The 20,853-nt window shown below is 60.9% G+C and overlaps 1 protein-coding gene across 1 annotated transcript in view; it reads left to right on the top strand.

The window, feature by feature from the left end:
* The window catches only part of CBFA2T3 (CBFA2/RUNX1 partner transcriptional co-repressor 3), a 50,361-nt gene that overhangs the window by 15,103 nt on the left and 14,405 nt on the right, over nt 1-20,853 (top strand). The window contains exons 2-3 of the mRNA XM_068992050.1: nt 16,181-16,327; nt 19,265-19,342. Of these exons, the coding sequence (XP_068848151.1) occupies nt 16,207-16,327; nt 19,265-19,342 (199 nt within the window). The 5' untranslated portion in view covers nt 16,181-16,206. The remainder of the gene's footprint in view (nt 1-16,180; nt 16,328-19,264; nt 19,343-20,853) is intronic.

Raw genomic sequence — 20,853 nt, 5'->3', positions numbered from 1 at the left:
CTGCCCCCTCCCCCAGCAAAATATGGCCAAGACATGACGGGCCCCCTTAAGGCCCCTCCTTCCTCTCCAGTGATGGGAGGGGAGTGGCTGGAGGAGGTGAGAGTGGGAAGGGGGAGGGCAGAAGGGCCTGCAGTAGGGGGCTCCTCACTCCCTAGAGTGAGCTGAGCCCCGGCCGGCCCCCATCCAGGGCCCTTGGAGGAGGTGCCCACCCGGCAGCCCCAGATCAGGGAATCCCGGCTGGCACCGCGCCACCACCTCCCTGCCACCCTCATCCACCAGGAGCCAGACACAGTCCGGATCCTTGCCAACTGGGGGGAGGGCGTGCACTCGGCTTCGCCTACTCCCAGCCATCCTTTCTGCTGCCTGCGTGTAATTAACAGAGTAATTAAAAACAGGATGAGTTAATTGGTATTCATTTATGTGGCAGATGTTTTTAATTGAGGCAGGAAACAATTTACCTGTTTACATAAACAATGGCAAAAGCAGGCTTGTAAAACACATTTTTTAAAATATTTTCCTCCCCCTTCCTAAAAAGAAGAATTGAAATCACTCGTCTCCCCTGTGCCTCCGTGTGAGAGCGGTAGGCCCCGCCCGGGAGGTGCGTGCCAAGAGGAAACATCTGCTTAAAAGGTTTGCTTCCAGAGGACTCTGTTTGCCTTATATCCAGAGGAAGGAGGTTGTTCCCAGGTTGTGGGGACACCAGCTTAGAGGGATGCGTCTCCAGGGGGTCGCCGTGGTGTCATCCCTAGGGCCCAAGGGGGCTCTGACCTCCCGGGTGGGTGGGCCAAGGCTGGGGAGACCACCCAGCAGGATGGGAGGCAGGGCTGGGAAATAGCAGGGGACCCTGTCCAGCCAAGCCAGGGGCTCCCCTGGGCAGGGCGGGGGGCTTCCTTTCCACCTGCATTTGTGGCGGCTCCATGTTCCTCCATCACGTGGCCAGCTTGGGGACTGTGGTGTCCGGCCAGAAGGCCCTGTCTTCCCGGTGTCGACCCTTTGGCCATTGCAGGGGGTGTCCCTGGGTGGAAGAGCAGAGTCAGCCTCTTAGAGGCTCCAAGGAGGACCTCCAAGAAGCGAGTGCTCAGGGTGACTCCTGTCTATAGATTGGCACTCATTTGGCACTTGCTGTATCCCTGGCTGCTGTCTATGCTGGTTATTACTCTCTGGCTCCTGTTAACCCTGGGGATGGGGCTCATCTCCCCATTTCACAGGTGAGGAGCCCGAGGCCGGACTGGGCATACAGCCTCCAGGTCTCGTCAGAAGAACTCGTAGTTTGTGGAGCTGATGTGTAGGCGCCGTGGCTGCCCCTTCCTCGCAAGTACATGCACCGAGGGTTATATTCATATGGAAATATCTAGAGGGGTCCGTAGACCCATCCACAGTGGCTACCATGGGTGGGGGCTGGGGGGTTGGGAGCATGCCTTTCCTGTGTGACTAAAACCCCGAGCTGGTCCAGCTGCCATGCTCACCACAAGACACGTCGCCGACTCTGAAAGTAGGAAATAGTGGGGTTCCAGGAGTTGTATGAGGTGACAGGGGTGAAGCACGTGGCCTGTGGAACCCAACAAGTGTACAGATAGCTCTCTGCAGTGAAAACACACTGCGTGGGACCCCAGAGGCTCCTGGCCTCCCCTGCAGGGGAGGGTCTGGGCCGTGCCGTTGGGGTGACATACGATTGGAATTTCTGGAACATTTCGATGGTTCCTGGGGGCAAGAATATGGATTGTTTGGAATCCTTCAGGGAGAAGGGCCCTGGGAAGATGGCACCCAGAGCTTGGCGCCCAGAGCTCCGCACCCAGGACTCGAGAGAAGCTGGGGCATAGTGTTCTCCTTCCACACTGCCAGGCCTCTCTGGCATCGCTGTGGTTCAGTCATAAGAGTAACCGCAGGTATCTGAGGTGAGCAGTAGACAGAGTCGCCGCAGCCAGAGGGGCCGGTGGTGTTCTCAGGAGCTTCCAGCCTGCACCAGTGCTGTGTGACCTCAGGTGCAGACCTCGACCTCTCTGAGCATCCGGGAAGGGAGGCAGTGATGGTCTCCCCAGTGTTGTGAGCTTCGACTACAATTATGATAATGACATAAATGTAAACACCCCTACAGCCTCCCCTCCCACCTTTACCAAGTTCTCTGCCAAAAGAGGCGCAAGTTTTTCAAGGGCCCCAGCCTCGCCCATGAAGACAGAGGCAGGAGGATGGGAGGGTCTGGGGCCCTGCAGCGATGAAGTCTCTCCTGGGCCAGTCTTGGTCCCTCAGTATGTGGGTTGGGAGGGCCCTGGGCAGGGCCTTCCATGTCCAGGAACTGAGAGCATAGAAGAGAGGTTGGGTGTCTCTGGGCATCTCGCCAGATCCACGAGGGTCCCGCAGTGGGCACCAAGACACACCATGTTGGGCTGACACTCATAACAGCTGAGCCAAACCAGCTCTCAGGTCATCCTTATGAAAGCGGGGCATGAGAGTCAGAGACACCTCTGGTCCCCTGAGCAAAGCCTTCCCAGACCACCTCTTCAGCTCCAACCTCAAACCTGCTGCAGCTGGTACCCGTTACCACTTGGGATCCCTCCGGCGTATGGACAGCATCCTGCATTGATGTCTCCTGTCATGGGTCATTGGGGCCTTCACAGGCCGTGCGTACCGAGGGCGGCGGTTCTGTGGCTTGGGGCTGGTGGGAGGATCATCTCGTTCTCAGGGATGTGCTCAGAGGGGCATGTATGTGGGGTGAACCGCCAGCCCTAAATACTGCTTAGAGTTCGCAGGAGCAGCGCAATGAGTTTATATTTTGGCAACATTCCTCTGGGGAGTTCAAGGTGACATGCAGCCAATCTGCATGCTTTCCAACAATGAAAATACTCTGGGACTCAGGTCAGCCTTCTGTGGTGCCTCGATGCCAGCAGGGGAGCCCCTAACCATGCGGCCTGGGTCTCCAGAGCCCCCAGCCTCCCCAGTCGCCGCCCACCTTTGTGCATGGAGTTCCCGCTGCCCCGACTTCCCCAAGCTGTGCCTCTGCCAGACGCCCTTCCTGGCTTCAAGCGTGCATGCAGGTGCAGGTTCCTCTCCTCTCAGGAGGCTCCCTGGCTCCTGAGCACCCAATCCAGATGTGTGAGCACCGACGCGGGACTTTCCACTTCATGCGAATCTGAGCCCCGATTGGCCTCAGAGGCGTCCTCGCGGAGCAGTTCCTTGTGTTTTGTTTCCTTCTTGGAAACAAGTGATCTGGACGAGTGTATCTGTTAAGTGAAACTTTGTAGTTGTGTGTCTTGGTCAGAGTTGGGGCGGGCACAGTGCTGATGGGCAGCAGGCGGTTTAAGAATAAATCAGGAATTACTTGAAAAGTGCTGCTGGTACAAGAGGCAGGCAGGGAGGAGGGGGTCCTGCTGCCCCTCCCCAGGGGCAGTTTCTGTTTCCTTCTAGAGACACTCTGTACATATCAGATCATCTTGTATTCCAGGGGCTCCTGTGGTCTTTTGGGGGGTCACACCTCTCCCCCAGGAAATGCGCTTGCCCACACTCTGCCCTGTGTTGCCACAACCCCTCGGGGGACACGTCTTCTGTTCAGACTAAGTGTAAGTGGTCCTTGGCTCCAGGAGGACTTTCCCTCAACCCCCATCTGCTGGGGTGCCTCCTGGAGTCTCAGGGTCCCCCGTCCCTCACACCCCTGCCAGGTGTGTATGTGAGCAAAGCAGAGAGCTGGCTTAACAGGCGCTGGCCTGATCCTGACAGTGACATCGGCCCGAGTGTACAGTAGAGGAGACTCAGAGGAGGAAGCCTGGCCAAGGCCACCCGAGTGATGAGGCCGCAGCTGGACTCAGGCCTGCCGGACCCCAAAGCTGGGCTTTCCCCACTACTGCTCGACTTCGTGGGCTGGCCTGTGTGTCTGCCACTGAGCCCCAGGAGGGGGCTCTGCGTCATGCTTCAGTCAGGATGTCACCCCCCCCCAACTCATCCACCTACCCATCCACCATCCACCCACCTCCCACTCAGCCACGCGCGACTCTGTCCACATGCCCACGCCCCTCAAGCCCACCCAGGCTCCACCGTGTTTCTCGTCACAGCCCATTCACACTCGCTGGGTGTGCCAGCCTGCAGCTGAGCCATGCCCTCTTGGTGGCAGGTGTGCATGGGAGAACAGGAGAGGACCCTGGAGTGCTGGGCCCAGGTGCTGGGAGAGGGGGGCCCTCCCCTCCACTGGCACCCCCCCACACACACACATGGCGGGCAGCCCAGATGGCGGGTGCCCCCCCAGCTCTCGGGAGCTGCTCTTGGCAGCGTAGCCCCAGCAGCTGGGTGAGGAATGTGCTCCCTCCATGCGCCAGCCGCGGGGCGAGCAGGGGACATCTGGATCACGTTTGCGGCCGGCGGAGAGCAGGGAGGGTTTCCATTCCAGCCGCTAAGCGTGCTCCACCCTCCCCACCCCACCTCGGAACTCTGCTCAGCACCAGGGCATCCTGGACGTAGCTCCACGACCATCCCAGCTCATCTGAGAAGGAAGTCCCGCCCCTGCCCCACTTGTTTGGAGCGTCTGTATAGGGCTGCAGCTCTGGGCTTCTCGGCCAACCAAACCCTCAGACCCCTTCTGCAAGCACAGGCACAGACATAATGGCTCTGACCGGCCTTCTACCAGGAGCTGTGGTCACCTTTCGTTTCTTGTCATTTTCTGCACGTATGTTCGTTTGCAAGATGGAGTTACATGTGTTTCTACTTCTTTGCTTTTTCTTTATTTGAAGTACAACACATCACACAGGAAAGTGTTGTGTGCATGAAGGTTCAGAGTGTGCAGATTAACAGACAACATTCCCTGACCTGCCCCAGGCCCTGAGCCCCTCTCCCCAGTCACTGCCTGTCGTGGGCCCACCACCTTGACTGTAATGCCAGGTTCTGAACTTCCTGTAAGTGGAGACACGTGGCCCATCCTCTTTGGGGTCTGGTGTCATTCACTCAGCCACACGTTAGTGACATTTGACTAATTGGTGCGTGGGGTTGTGTGTGTGCTTTTGCCTTGCTGTGTAGTTTTCTGCTGTGTGGATCTGCCCCTTGACCTCCTGATGGACCTCTGTGACAGTGGCCAGTGAGTATTCTTGTCCTTTGCTGCCGATGCTGGGCTCTTTGCTCTTCTGTTGATTCCCTGCCTCAGAGCAAACCACTGAGCCACGGGTGTGCAATATTTCAGGCTGGTGGGTGCTGAAACGCGGTTTCCAAAGTGAAGGTACCCACCACGTGATTTCAGGCTCCATAGGGTCCCACTGGGTGGCTCATCTGGGCAGTCCCGGCAGGGCTTGCTCTTGGGTTGAGGTCGGCAGCTCTGCTGAGTGTGGCCGGGCCCTCACACTCCTGGATTCCTAGCTGGGGCAGCTGGGCCAACTCGCCCAAGTGAGCCTTCCCATTCAGCAGTCTCAGCAGGACAGCCAGAGGTACTGACTGCCTCATGTCCAGCTCAGAGCTGACTGACATCACTCCTGCCTCATCCTAATGGCCAGAGCGAGTCCGGCCAGCGGGGATCCAAGGGCAGGGAATTGAGCCCATTTCTGAGTGGGAAGTGGAGAAGGCAATGGCACCCCACTCCAGTACTCTTGCCTGGAAAATCCCATGGGTGGAGGAGCCTGGTAGGGTGCAGTCCATGGGGTTGCTAAGGGTCGGACACGACTGAGCAACTTCACTTTCACTTTTCACTTTCATGCCTTGGAGAAGGAAATGGCAACCCACTCCAGTGTTCTTGCCTGGAGAATCCCAGGGACAGGGGAGCCTGGTGGGCTGCCGTCTATGGGGTCGCACAGTCAGACACGATTGAAGTGACTTAGCAGCAGCAGCAGCACCTGGGTGGGAAGAGCTGCAGTCACATTGGAAGGGGTGTGTGTGGTTGGGGAGGAAAACTGAGGCCATTTTATGACGCGCCCACCCCCAGGTGGAGGGTATCTTAATCTGCCATAACGGAACTTCACTGCTGATGGGTAGGCTCAGAGTAGCTCCTTGGTCCCCATGCCCTACACATGGGGGAGCTGCCCACTGAGGCCACTGGGCAGGGGGCAGCTCCTGACCCAAGCCAACAGGCCAGGGCCCCAGATGGCACAAGGGCAGGTGGGGCCTCTCTGGGTTTCTCACAGGCCGGTCAGCACACCTGCGTGCAGCATCTCACTGACCACCAGTATTGGTGACCACCAACACCAGGTGTCGGCGCTGGTCTGGACTTTGCAGTGCACAGAAAGACGAGGCCCATGTCCTCGGGGAGACAGGACCCGCACAGACTGCGATGGCGGGTGCTGACAAGTGTGCCCCAAGAAATTAAGTGGGTGATGCAGTGAGAAGAGCAGGGGTCCTCTGAGGGGGGACATTTGGGCTCAATCCTGAGTGAGGAGGGAACAGCCTTGTGGAGCGCAGGGGAGCATCCTAGCAGGTGGAGACGCCCCAAGCCCGCCCGGGAGAGTCTAGCCTGGCCTCCCAGTCTGGAGGCACAATCAGGTCAGGAGAGGATGGGCCCCTCCTGAGGGGACCCTGGGCTGGAGGATGATGGTGAGACTGGGTCTGGCTCGCTCTCACCGCACCTCAGTCGTATCTCAATGGTAGAAGGGACCTTCCTGTCCAGGAGGGAGGCTCCCTCCCCGCACTGGTAGGATTTGCAATCCCCTGCTGGTGCAGGGGGCAGCCCAGCCACCGTGATGTCCCCTCTGGGGCTGCGAGGGTCTTCCCTGTGCAGCAGGACATCCTCTTGTGGACCCTCCTGGCCACCCTTCTGGGCAGGCTCTGAGGGTCCACAGTGAGGACCTGCCTGAGCCAAGCAGTGTCATCAACCAGAATGCTGGACAGGTATGGGAGCTGCTGCGTGACAGCTGTGTGACCCAGGCTTGCATCCTGTGAGCCTCAGTTCCCCGTCTATAACCCGGGTCTTACATGTCTGGGCTTTATCAGAATGAGGGGGTCTCAGCACCCAGGCATATACACCACTCCCCTCAGAAGGCAGCCCATCTCAATCAGAGCTGGGCCCCGCTCAGCACCCAGGTCTTTCAGAGGAGCCTCTCGCTGGCGTGCCCCATCCCTCGGTGCCTCTGCAGGGGCTCTGCTCTTGTCCCCATCTCAGGTGAGAAAACTGAGTCCTGGGTAGAAAAGTCAGTGACGTCCAGGCCAAGAGGCTGAGACAGGGTGGAGGGAGGCCAGTCGGAACCTCTCTGTTGTAGGCACCATGGTGGCCTTTCCCCTTCTGGTCCTTTGTCTAAGACTACCCCTGTCACCTCCCCCCAACCTTGAGAAGCAGGAGTTACAGGCCCATTTTATCAGTGGGTAAACTGAGGCTTGGGGCCATGCTGGGGTGATTTCCCCAGTTCACAATCTGTCACAGAGCAGGTTTCCTGGCTTTTGGTCCAGTGCTGTTGCCACAGCAACGGACATCCTTGGTGTTGTCATCCACAGGCCCAGGGGATCACGGGGTCCCTGGGGGCAGGAGGACCAGGGTGGCCTAACACTGTGTAGCGGGAAGGGTCACAGCGTTAACAGGCAGAGGAACAACAGCCCGGACAGACCCCAGGACTGGGAAGGGCTGGGCAGAGGATCCAGGGGACGTGGCTGGAGCACTTGTGGGGGTGGGAGGGCCGCCCGGACCAAGGGAGGGAAACACTAATCCTTGTGTGTATTATCACTGATTCATCAGGCAGCGGAGGCTGTGATTGAAACCAGATGTGGGCAGTGGCCCAAGTTCCAGCGCCTGGAACTCGTTAGGGCTGCGGCCCCCTGAAAATTCTCATTGCTTTGCAGAACACTGGGGATCAAAGACAAGCCATCGCTGACCTTGGCCTTGGAGGGAGAGGGAGGGGTCAGCCTCCTGGTCAGACCCACCCATCTCAATGTGGGGGGTCAACCCTATGTCCTCAGGGCTCTCTGAGTCCCTCTGCCTCAGCCTGGGAGCCCTGTCCGTCCCTTCTGAGACATGGCTGCTTCCTGAGGTGCACGCCTGGTTTTTCCCTGCATCCCCAACACACCCACTGGGAGGCTCCAGGAGAGTCCGTGCCCCTCCTCACCCCAGGAATTTGCCCCTTGGTTGGGGAGATTGCCTGGCTTGCTCCAGATCCCCAGGGTCCAGGAGTACAAGTCCCCATCTACCCTCCAAGAAGCCTTGAGGGGAAGGGAGGGTGTTCTGGGGGCAGGAGCTCCCCAAGCAGCAATATAGAGGCTCAGGCGCCCTCCCCAGAAATATCTGCCCCCGCCCTCCTGCTAGCCCCTGTGTGTGCTGGCAGTGGACCTGTTCCACCTTGCCCAGGCCCTGCAGTGGCTGGTGTGCAGTGGTCAGTGGCTCAGAGGAGGTGAATCTGTCACTGGGGGTAGGGGTGGAGGAGGTACTTGGGCTGGGCTGGCCTTCAGGAAAGACTTGCTGCACTGCCCACATCCGCTGTGTTGCTCATGACTTCCAAGATTGGCCCGACAGTTACATGGCCAGAAACCTGCCTGGGACCCGGTCAGTCCTGGGGTCTGACCAGGCTGCTGTTCCTCTGCCTGTTCACGCTGTGACCCTTCCCGCTACACAGTGCTAGGCCACCCTGGTCCTCCTGCCCCCAGGGACCCCATGATCCCCTGGGCCTGTGGGTGACAACACCCCTCATGTGGACACAGGAGGATCCCATTGACGCTCAGAGCTCAGGAGGGCCACCTGTGAGCCAGGGGAGCCGGCTCCTGCCTCCATGTGCTGTCATTGCCGGGGGACCACGCCCACGCTGGAGCGTGCTGTGCTGGAGTCAGAGGGCCCCACAGGGTCCACCCCTGACATGTGGGGGTGTCTCCCAGCCGGTCCTGCCCAGGAGGGATGCCCTGAAGCTGCACCCTCCCCAAGCGCTGTGAGGCCTGAATCCCCTCAGACCCCCACCTTCTGTCTCTTCCACAAGTGTGGCATTGGGCTTCTGGAGGTTCGGGGGCTGTCGTAGTTAGGAGGGGGCTCTGGGGCTCATGGCAGTGCTGTAATAGAAGGTCTAGGAAGAAAGAGTGGGAGAAAGGAGGAAATCTGTAGTCAGGGCTCTGCAGCCTCACTGAGCTGTGGTCTTGGAGGAAGCCTGACCTCTGCTCCCTCGATCTCCTCACTGCTTCAGCAGGCAGTTATGCCCACCTGACCTGGGGCTTGGACCCATGGAGGAGCCTGGCAAGGTGCTGGCACTGGAGGCCATCGTGGAGGACACGGGATGAGGCTGTGTGAGGCCCCGAGTGCCACATGGGGAACTGGGACACCGTGGAAGCCACGGTGGTCTCCAGACCCTGGAGGCCCCTTGCTCTCTGCGACTCTGGGTGTTGGGGTCCCCATCTGTAAACCCAGAGGTAGCGGCGTCTTCCTCCAGGACCAGCGAGGGCTGCCAGCGGAATCCCCGATCATGGTCAGGATTCTGGAAGCCCAGGTGCGGCCTTCACAAAGGGGCACCTCCCACGGGCAGCTATACCCTGCCCCGGGCAGAGTGTCTGCGGGCTGGGATGACACGATCCTCTAGGGAGAGTCTGACCTGAGCAGGACAGACTGTGCCCGGAGGCGCCAGGGACAGGTGGTGCCTGCCCTCGCTCTCGACACCTGATACCAGCCTGCTGCTGTCCCGCCCCCGGACCTTTGGAGGACGGGGACGGGGCTCCAGGGGACACCTGACCTGACCGGGGAGGTTCCCTCCAGTCCCTGGCCAATGTGCAGGGCAGAGGAATCAGGGCTGTCCTCGGTGAAAGAGCGCCTGTGGGGCTGGGAGGCAGGACTGTCCTGCCGTCCATGGGCCATCTCCCTTCTTGGTCCTGACTCCGCAGCGTTTATGCAGCACCTGCTGTGTGCCTGGCCCTGTCCTGCACACTGTTTCACTGAGGAAGACAGTCACATTCAGGCAAAGACGTGGGAGGTGAGGGCAGGGAGGGGACGGCCAGTCACAGAGGTCCCTAAGGGCACTCAGGACGCCCGCCAAGAGGCAGGGGCCACCCGGTAATGGTTTCAGGTGACATGTCTTAGGGGCCAGCTCACCCCTCTGCCTCCAGGAAAGTCCAGCATTCGGCCCACCTTGGCAGGAGCTTCTGGACCTCGGCAGGAGCTTCCGGTCCTCGGCCTGCTCCCCAGCACGGGGCAGAGGCCCAGACGTCAGGGCCTGGGCCGCTGGTGCTGTCCTTGCCCCCACCATCAGCTGCAGAGGCTGCGGCCGGGCAGTGTGCCCAGGGGCACCCGCTCCCTGGGGCTGGAGAGCAGGCCCCCTCCTTGGGTTGCAGGGCTCCCTGCCAAGCCTCCACGGGCCTAGGGAACCCTGCCTTCCTGAGGGTCAGTGCCAGGAACGGGGTCTGGGCATGTCACAGGTCACAGCCCGAGACTCCGCACAGAGTGGCCTCTGGGCTTCCTCATCAGCCGCCCCGCAGGCTAGGGGCTGCATGGGGTGCTCAGGTTGAGGCCGGGCTCACAGTCAGGGCCCTGCCCCTGGAGCAGTGTTACCTGTCGGTACCGGGCCCACCTGCCCACTTCCTGCCACTTCTGTGAGGGTCAGACGAGGTGACGGAAGAGTCAGACCACGAGAGGCCAAAGCGAGCCCTGCTTCCGCAACAGCACCAGTGGGGGACGGGCTGTGCTGGTGCTAAGGGCCCCCTCCCATGGAGGGTTCTAGAACCCCAGGTCTGGGAGTGTGGGGCTGTGGCCAGTTCTCAGCCGGGCAGGGAGGGCTGGGAACACAAGCGGACAGGGACAATGATGGATGGGGTGGCTTGTTCCGGCACATTCCGTGTTCTTTCCCACCGGCTCCGCCTGGCCCCGGAGAGCGGCTTCCTCTGTCGATGGGTTAGTGACATTTAGTGGGAACTGGAGCCACTGTCTGGGAAACACGCAGGGTCCCCAGGGGCCTGGGGAGCACCGCCCGGGTCTGGGAATGTTCTCGAGGGCTCGCAGCCGGGGCCGTGGGTGGGGCTGTGACCGAGTAGGCCGTCCCCTCTCACCCTCTGGCTCTTGCACTGCAGCCAGACATCAGGACACCAGGGGGGCCCCCACCCTCCGGGGTTGAGGGACAGACAGTTCAAAGAGGAGTGGATGAGGGAGCAGCAGGTCTTGGGTGGGTAAGACTCTGGGGCCACCTCCAGCCCCCTGTCGGCTGTGGGAGCTCGGCGGGTAGCCCATCCTCTCTGTGCCTCACTTTCCTGTGTGTCCGATGGAGCAGAGCCGGGCTGCCTGCCATGTTGTGGGAGGGTCAGACTCCTGGCTGGGCCTCCGGCACACTCCTGCCCCCTGAGCACATGGGGAGGGGGCCGACAGGGGAGGGGCCGGCATCCCGAGAGTTCCCCCCAACACACCAGCATAAGGGCCACTGTTCTGGCCAAGGCGCTATGTGGGCTCCAGGGAATCTGACAGGGACCCTGGTCAGGGAGAAGCCCAGACATGTCTTCTCCAATTCCACCCCATCTCCCGCTTTTTTCTCCATGGGGTCTTGTGGACGCCATGGCCCCTGACTGCCGATGGGGCCAGCGGAGGCCTGGGGATGCCAAGACTGCCCCGATTTTCCGGCCCCTGCCTCCCAGAGCTCTGACATCTAGGAAGACGCCAGGGAGTTGGGAAGATGGTCCTCGCACTTAACCTGCTGCAAAGCTGGGGCACCCGGGGCATCACCCACTGACTCAGAGCAGCAAACCCACCCCAGCCTCAAACCCCAGGCAGACACCCTTTCCGTGTCTGGTCGGCCCACATGATGTTCCCGGGGGAGCATGAGGTGGCTACAGAACTTTCTAATCTCCCAGGTGGTGGCGGGGCCTGCGGCTTGAAGCACTCCTGGAGAGCCCCGGGCTCAGGCCCTGCTATCCGTCAGGCTCTGAGACCCTAAACAAGATACTTGTCCTCCCCAAGCCTCAGTTTCCCCATCGACAAATGGGCCTGATGGGGGCCCCTGTGGAGACTCATTGAGTCCTCCCGCAGGGCATGGCATTCCGGATCACGGATGTCCCTGGGACCCTCAGTGGGAACGCTGATGTGCCACGTGCCGAGCCCTCGCCTGGGGAGCTGTTATTTATATGTTAATCTTATAAAAATGAAAGACTTAAAGCTAGACATAGGTCCAGCTGCCAGGGCCCCCTCACTGACCTGCTAAGTCAGAGCTCCCTAAAAGGGGGCTTGTGCAGGGGATATCCTGATTTTGGTTGGGGGCATCTGTGGGACTGTGGGTCCACAATGACTTCAGAATCAGGAGTAGGGAAACAGACCCAGAGTGGGTATGGGGGGACCGTTCGAGCCGGGGGGTGTCCCATGGACATGTCCAATGTCTCTCACAGGCAGGCACGGGGACTGACGGCGCTTTCTGGGGAGGGCATGAGGGTGCAATGAGAGGTTGCGAGGACGTGCAGGGCTGGGATACCTGGGAGTGGACCCCGGAGGGTGGAGGAGCTGAGAATGGGGGAGGGGAGAGAGCGGCCCCACACAGCCAGCTCAGGCTTCTGGGTGGAATCTGGACCTCAATGGGAGCTGTGCCCAGCCGACCACGCTGGCACCCTCAGGAGTCTTCACGGCGGTGGGAGCTGCCCCTCTCCTGGCCCTCAGCACCCCGCAATGGGCCCCTCCCCAGTCCCCACGACCTGGCCAGCTCCTGCTCATGCTGGTTTGTGAGCTCAGGGTCCCCCCTGGGTGACCCTACAGGGTGGCCAGACGGGCAGTCAGGTTGTGCCAGAGCCCTTGGGGGTCTTGGGCCTCGGAAGGGGCTAGGGGCTGGTCAGGAGGCCAGTGCTCAGGAGACTGAGGCTGCCCATCTGGCAGCTTGTTAGCCATGTGCCCTCAGACCATGCAGGCTGGCAGAGGGGCAGGCTTGGCTTCTCCACACGCAGCCAGGGCTGCAGAGGTGGAGAGAGGACAGTAATTAATAACAGCAATTAACAGCTGCCACCATGATGGTGCAACCATGGTGGGTGCCCTGCCCTCTGCTAAGCACGCTTCTCCATCTCATTTGACCCATGTTGCACCCCGGGAGGTGGGTGACAAGTGTGCCCATGTAGACCAGAGGAGCCTGGCTTAGAGGCGGCCGCTCTTCTGGAGGGTGGGCCTCTAGCCCCCTCACACCCGACTGTCCTTGCTTGGCCAGCCCAGAGGTGGGCAAGTGTCCAGGGTGAGCCGTGGTTGCATCCACAGCCCCCTGGATCGGCCCACCTTGGGGCTGGGGCAGCCAGGACCCTTGACCTGCCCCTTCCAGGCGCTGGGCAGAGAGCCCCCTCCTCTCAGAGGGCTGCCCAGCAGTGACCTCACTCTTGGGTCCTCCCCTGGCCTCCTGCATGTGCACGGGCGGCCTTCTGGAAGTGCCAGCTCAGCCAGAGACCCTGGGGCAGGGGTGGGGGTCGGTCAGGAAGCAGAGTTGTCTCAGAGGGGATCACGTTCCAGGGGAGCCAAAGGCCCTCACATGGGGCACCTCTCCTGCTGACGTGAGGTCAGAGCTGAAGCCCCAGGAGGGAAAGGGAGTTGGGGGGAGGCGGGGGCTCGGAACCATGGCTCTGGGTGTAGGGGTGGGTGAGGAGATGGGTGTGGTGGGAGGAGGGCTGGGGGTAGGCCCTGGGGAGCCCCACGTGCAGTGGAAGCTGCTGAGGGTTTCAGGTGACAGAGGCGACGCCTGTGCACACCCTCATGGGCTCCCTACTGCCCGCCAGCTTCGTCCGGATTCTTTGCACGACTAGAGAGAGGCCCGTGCGCTCTGTTCCTTGCGGTCATCACACCACCCTTGCTCTTCCCTGAGGGCCTCCGTCACGCTCTGCTTTGGATCTGGGCTGAAGCCAACCTCAAGAGCAGGGTTCCAGCACTCACACTGCTTCATAAACCATTCCTGATTGCATTGAGAGCTCACCATCATCCATTACAGAGGATTAGAAAGGCTCAGAGAGGTGAAGTGACTTGCCCTACGTCACACAGCCAGCAGACAATAGAGCCAGACTCAAACAAGATTCAATATATGTGAGGCTTCCTGCACCTGTGGCCCTACCGTGTGCAGCCCAGGGACCCAAGGCCCAGCATGGGAGGTGGGGACGCACCCCCACTAACCTGCAGCCTCCATCCACCTGGGTTTGATTCCTCTCCTGCAAGGAGAGTTTGCATTGATGCAAACCAGTCCTTGAAACCCTGAGGACTTACATGCCCTGCAGGGACGCACCCGTACATGCTGTGTGCCCTTAGCAGATGGCTGCACCTCTCTGTGCCTATAAAACAGGGCTGGAAGCAGCATTCCCCATGCTGGGTGTCCTGAGGATAACAGGAGCCATGACTCATCTGCCAAGTGCATGCATGTCTCCTCCATAGGTGGGCAGCCTGGAGCTCCGCCCTCAGGGCCCGTGGACACCTGAGGGATGGATGAGAGGCTCCATGCAACCCAGGCACACTTGGTCCACCCCTCCCCTATGCCCCCTGAGCTGGGGTCTCTGGTCTGCTTCACCTGTGACACTCCAGCGAAGCGCCAGGGCTTGGAAAGGTTGAAACAGGCCATGTCCCCAGCGTCCCAGCCTGGTGTCCTGAGTACCCTCCCTGGACAGCCTGCTGGCGGGACCGCCTGCCCCAGGGTGGCCTGGTCAAATGAAGGGCTGGCCAGGACAGGCAGGACTGCACCCCACAGGGGTGGCCCAGGGCCCGTGGCGCTGGCCACGTTTGCCTTCTTTGGTTGTCACTGGGGACTGGCCACCGGCCCTGCAGCCAGGCATGGTGTTGACAGGCCCGCACAGCTGCAGCGCACGTGTGCCCGGCCGTCAGCTCTTGACAGGCGGCGGCGGGGGGCAGGGCGCCTGGCGGGGGGGGGACAGCTGAGGGCACAGCAGGTGCTGTGCGGCCTGGTGGCTGCCGGTGACCGGCTGCTTCCCCCTCCGTGGGGCCAGTGAGGAGGGGGCTTTCTGCTCCCACCCCAGGGGCCCCGGGGTGCTGCGGGCATCTCTTTCCAGTATGGAGGATGTGGGGGCAATGAAGGAGGGGTGCTCAGTCTGGGACACAAACATTTTATTGTCGCTGTCACTGTCCATGGAAGCGGGCGGCCTAGATCACGTGGGGCCCCTGGGAGGAGGAGGAGGAGAAGTGAATGGGTTGACAGGTGTCAAGCCCAACCCCTGGCCCCCATGAGACCCCATCAGGGTTGTTAGCAGGATGGGCAGTGGCGGGGGTGAGGGGCGGGCAGCACAGGCTGCGCCAGTTTGTAATGGGTGGGGAGGCCCACCTGTAGTCCCAGCCGCCTTGCCAGGTCTCTGTGGTCGCCTGATGCTGGCTGACGCTGAGCTGGGGCCAGGGCAGGTAGGGGTGGGGGGTGGCCCAGAGGCTTGGCCCCTCCCCCAGCTGAGAATACCTAGGCAGCTGCTGCCTCGGGTTCGTGTGGACGGTCAGTCTCCCAGAGGCCTTTTCCCAGGGCCTGCTCTGTGGGCCCAGGGGCTTGGGGGCATGTCAGGCCGCGGTCTCTCCTTCCTGTTTCCACCCTATCTCCACACCGCTGACTCCTAGCAGAGCATCAGAATCTTTGACACAGCGGGATTCTGTGGAATCTTTGACACAGTGTCTGGGGCAGGACCTGCTGCTATGTGGACCACACTTGGATGGTCAGGCCTAGAATGGCCTGAAATCGAATGTGTCCTTGGCCTGGCTGGTCCCAGGGGTTGCCTGGGCCAGGAAATGGTGAAAATACAGGTTCCCACCTCCCAGTCTTCTCCCTGGGAAAGACCCCCAGACGTGCCTTTTAGCCTCTGCTCTAGGATGGATAATGCTAGGGTGTCTCTGAGAGGGGGCTTCCCCTGGGATCCTATTAGGAATGCAGAGTCTCAGCCTGGCCCCGCACCTGCAAAATCAGAAATGGGGGTGGGGAGGGCGTCCACACAGGCCCTCCAGGAGCTTCTAATTGAGGAAGTGGGGGCACCACAGCCTCAGGGGGTGCCCCCGACTCCCTGGTCTGCAGTTGAGAAAACCCAAGCTCCCCAGGGCCACCCACACAATGAGAACCCTAGCCTGTTCTAGCTGCCCAGGTTCTTGAAGCTGTGCCCTGCAGCGCCTGAAATGGGCTGACCCATCCTGCTGTCTGATCCCAGGTGGGTGGGATGCCAGCCACCTGTGAGCACACCTGGGGCTTCTCTGGGTCGGGCTGTGGGCAGAGTGTCCCCCGCCTGGGCTCCAGCTGCTCGAGGCCTCGCCCAGGAACCAGGTGGGCCTGGGCTGTGCCAACCCCTCTACCCCTCTGCCTGACTCACCTGCTCTCTGTCTCTTTCTCCCCTCCCGCACCCCCGGTGGCGCCCACAGCAGACAGGAAGGAGAAGGCCACCACGATGCCCGACTCCCCGGCAGAGGTGAAGACGCAGCCCCGGGCCACGCCCCCCAGCATGCCGCCTCCACCGCCTGCTGCATCCCAAGGGGCCACACGACACCCCTCCTTCACGCCCCACACAAGTGAGTAACCCCAGGGCTGGGTCTCAAGGGAGCAGTGGGGTGAATCACCTCTGGGGGATCCCTTGAGTCGTTTGAGGTCCAGCCTTTCACCTGGACCTGTAAATGCCTCCTCGTTGGGCCTTTGAGAGGGAGGATCTCATTATGATTCAGACCCCAGCTCTTCTACTTGGTAGCTGTATGGCTTTGAGCAAAGTTCTTAACCTCTCTGGGCCTGGCGTTTCTCACTGGGAAAGCAGGGCTGGCCATGGCCGTGCCTCATGGAGCTGCTGTGAGGATGAGTGAGTTAATAGTTCTCAGCGGGGTGGGCACACAGTGAGCCTTCCATCAAGGTTGGCTGCTATACTGGAGCTCAGAGAGGGACGAGGACTTCTCCGTGGTCACACAGCAGACTACTTGCATGTGGGTGAATCCTGTCTGGCCTGCACCCCTTGAAGGGGCAATTGGAGGCATCTCTGGCCTTGGAGAGCCAGGTGTGTGGGTGGGCCGGGAACTGGGTCCGCAGGGCCTTAGCTGCCAGCAACATGGTAGGCAGACCATACCCCAAGGTGGTGCCTCACTAGCACTGGGCCACGGTTGAGCATCTTGGTGCACACAGCAGGTATAGGTGGGCTTGTCGAGTCCACAGCCACCCCTGAAACCCTGGGCCTTTGAGTCGGAGCAGTTGGGAAGGAGACCCCCAGCTTGTGCTTGTATGGGGGACAGTGTTCCCTGTCCCTAAGACCAGGGGCTCAGCAATGTGTCCCAAGTGTTTCTGGGCGAGCCACATGCCTTCCCACCCACACATTCAGAGGTCAGAAAGCCCCACACGGGCTCCCTTCCCCAGGCTTTGGACCCAGATGAAGCCCCTCTCTGGAGCAGGAACCTCAGTTCCTCAGCCTGGTGGCCCGTGGCCGCCCCCAGGTTCCTCAGGCCCCACCCCGCTAGCCGGGGTCCAAGTCTCTTCCCAGAGCCCAGGCCCCGGCCTGGCTCCGTCTGTTCCTGGTTGTGAATGGTGCTGGTGCTGCCATCGGTGGCTGGGCGGTGGCCCCCATCTGGAGGAGGGGGTCCAGCTGGGTCCCTTGCTGCAGGATGCTGGTCTCTGCTGGTAAACAGGAAAATGCCACCTGCTCCCAGGTGCGGCCAGCTGAACCCAAGGCTGTCTGGCACAAACAGTTCCAGCACCCCTCCCCAGTGGGGTCAGTCTGAGCCGGGGTCCCCACACGTGATGGACACTGGGATGAGCCCGTGTCCCCACACTTGCCTCCTGCCTCAAGACGGGGCCCTGCCGTCCACCCCTGGGTGCCCAGCCTGCACTGGCCACACAGGAGGGGCCAGAGGTGACTGGACTTTGCTCACTCACTGTTCTCACCTGGGGACTCTGGCCATCCGGTCACCCCTCCCTCTTCTCTGGAAGTCAGTCCTCACCTTGGGCTGAACTGCAGGCTGATCTCTGTCCACTGACTACAGCTGCCCCATCCAGCCTCACTGGTAGAGAGGGGAGGCTCCGACCTGGCTGAGTTTCACCCACATCCATGCAGCCCAGGGTGTCCGTGCAGCCCAGGTGGAAAAAGGAATTTTCCTGATGGGGCAGCAGCAGGTCCCCCTGGGATGATGATGCCCCCACTCTGTTGTCCGGTTCCAAGCGGGAGAGGCCAGTGGACCCTTGGAGGGTCTGGCCAAGGGCTCCAAGCCAGGGTCTCCGATCCTCGTGGGAGTGGCTCCATGGCCTGCTTTTCTTCTTAGTCCAGGAGCCCGTGTTCCAGAAGGCACTGGTCTGGGAACCAGATGTTCCAGGTTGTGGATGGGGCTGGGGTCAGATGCCACCAGGCCTGGTGAACAGATGTGTGGTGGCAGGCCCGTGTGTGGCGTGGGGTCCATTCCCTCTGGCCGGGGTCCTGGCTCTGTTCAGAACATGGAGGTTATGAGAGAACGGGTCTTTCTTCTCTAAGCCGACACCTAGTTCCCTCTGGCCGCTGTGAGCTTTTGTCTGAGTGTCAGGCTGCCTCTGGGGTGGCCTCAGGTTTGCTCCCTAACCCTTAGAATTCCCTGAAAGCAGGGTGTTAACATGAGGTTAACATCTCATCTCATCTGTGCACCTGGCTGGTAGTGCCCAGAGTAGATGGATCCTCTGCACTCCCCGTGGATTCCTGCCAAGAACCTCCCCTGCTGCCCCCGGACCAACTTGCAAGCCAAGCTGACCAGGGACTGACTGGGAGCCACAGTTTGAGGGCTGTGGTTTTTTCTTGCCCGGTGACTGCCCTGGGCACAAATTTATTTTGGAGTTGAAGTTGTGGCGTGGCCACAGGAAGGTGGCAGGAGTGCCAAGAGAACTCTGGGGAGGGATGAGAGGAGCTATTCTGCACCTGGGAGGGCCCTTAAGGGGCAAACACTCCATCTTGCTCTTACCCTCTGCGACAGGGGGCACACTCTCTGTTTTTGGCGGTATGGCTTTTCTCCTTGTGGCTTTTGTCCACTGACCTCAGCTCAGACAAATCAAACCTCTCTTCCTGTTTGGTGCTTTCACCCTTCACGGCAGCTCAGACCTGGCCTTTGTTTTGGAACCACCATTGGCCTGTTTGTCGATGGAAACCCCAAGCCCCTCAGCTTGGGCTCCAGGTCCCTGAGGATGGTACCAAGTGGGATCACCAGGTACCTTCCAGAAACAGATGTTTAAGAGCCAGGGTGTCCTCTCATGCCCACGAGGAGCCAGAATTCCAGTTGAGCCCCAGAAGTTCCCACCAAAAGTGGCCCCAAGAGATCCCTGACCCACCCATTTCACAGACGAGGAAGCCGAGGCCCAGAGAAGGGAGTGGACTGGCCCTAGGTGATGACAGAGGCCCAACCCCAAAAACGCTGTCGAGAGGCAGGGGAGGGGCTGGCTGCAGACACCCCACCCCCGGGCAGGGTCCGGAGCCCAGCCTCCTTCCTCACAGCGTGTTTTTCTTATTTTGCTTACAGATCGAGAGGACGGGCCTGCGATGTCTCTGCCCCATGGCCGTTTTCATGGCTGCTTAAAATGGTCTATGGTCTGTCTCTGTAAGTAAAATAACAAAAACCACTGGTCTCCCAGAGGTCCTTGCCCAGTGCTCACCGCCCTGTCTGTGCCCCCTCATCTGCCATGCTAGGCCTGCCTCCCTTAGGGAACAAGGGCGCAGGGGCAGACCAGGAGGACTGAGCAGTGGGGTCTGCAGCCCACAGACCGGAGTCACACCCAGCCCTGCTGCCCACACACTGTGACCTTGGGCAGGTGGATGGCCTCTCTGAGCCCCTGTCTCCCTGACTCAGAACTGGGCGAATCAGTGGGTCCCAGAGTTGCAGGATGGTCGAATGCCAGTAGCAAGTCTGCAGCCTTTCCCAGGGCGGACCCCACTCTTACCCTTCCAGGCACTATGTCCTTGGGCACAGAACCCCACCTATAGCAAAGGAGTCATGGGCCCAGCGCTGAGGCAATGGCGTGGAGCCCCAGGGTGCTGCTGGTCACGTCATGGGAGTCCCTGGCACATGCAGGGTGCTCCACGGGTATTGGTCACCAGTGGACTTTCCCATCACAGTGCTTGGGCTGCAGCTGGTGCCATAGGGGAGGCTCTTGCGGGGCGATGCTGGGAGTGTGTCAACCTGCACGCACAGTGATGTAAGCCCAGGTGTGTGGCCTTGTCTGGGGCCCGGTGCGTCCATGGAGCTGTGGTACTGCCAGGCCTGGGTGCTTTGTGTGGCCAGGAGGATGGTGCCTGAGGCCGGGCGGGGGGCTGGCAGGAGGGGCTGTTTTCAATGCCTCATCCTAAGCTCCCCCCCACCCTGCCCAGGCTCCGGGCCTGGGGGAGCTGTGGGGGTGCTGCTCCATGCCCCCAAAAACCTCGGCCGGGACACGTGTGGTCTATCTTAGTAACACACCTGTTGTGGGAATGAAAGCACTTGTGGCCGGGGGTTATTTTCGGCGTCTCTTTAGCAAGCTGCTGAGACTGCCCGGCAGCCCGGGAGGGAACTCGGCGAGCGAGGGCAGGCCAGCCGCGGGAGGACCAGGCACCAAGGGCCAGCGGGTAAGGGTGCCACAGGGAGGCCGGGCCAGGGGCCGCCGGGTGGGGGCCCAGGTGGCAGGGCCAGCCACAGGTCTTTGAAGCCCCTGGAAGGCCAGACCCCAGGTGACAGCCCAGCTCTGCTGCGACTGACTAGGAGGCCCCGCTGCGGTGAGGTCCCCATGCAGCAGGCCACCTCCAGCCTGTCTGGGTGACCGCCAGTGGCTGTCATCAATCCCAGTCGGGGTGTGTATGTGTGTGTGTGTGTGTGTGTGTGTGTGTGTTGGTGTCCACCAAGGGATCAGTGGAGCTCCGCAGCGACAGAGAAAAGTACCACAACTGTGGGGTCTCCTGGCCCCCGGATGCCGGGACACGCCCGGGAGAGGCTGAGGGACGGTCCCTTCTTGTCTGTGTCTGGAGCTTACCTCTCCTTGGGCAAGAGGGGTCCCCGGAATGCGGCACATTGTCCTCAGGGTTGTCCCCAAGCCAGGGTGTCACCTTGGGGTCTAGAAAGGGCTCCTAGCGTCCCCCAGC

This window comes from Capricornis sumatraensis, chromosome 20 (genome assembly GCF_032405125.1).
Source record: "Capricornis sumatraensis isolate serow.1 chromosome 20, serow.2, whole genome shotgun sequence".
Lineage (NCBI taxonomy): Eukaryota > Metazoa > Chordata > Mammalia > Artiodactyla > Bovidae > Capricornis > Capricornis sumatraensis.
This window is presented reverse-complemented; position numbering and strand designations above follow the sequence as displayed.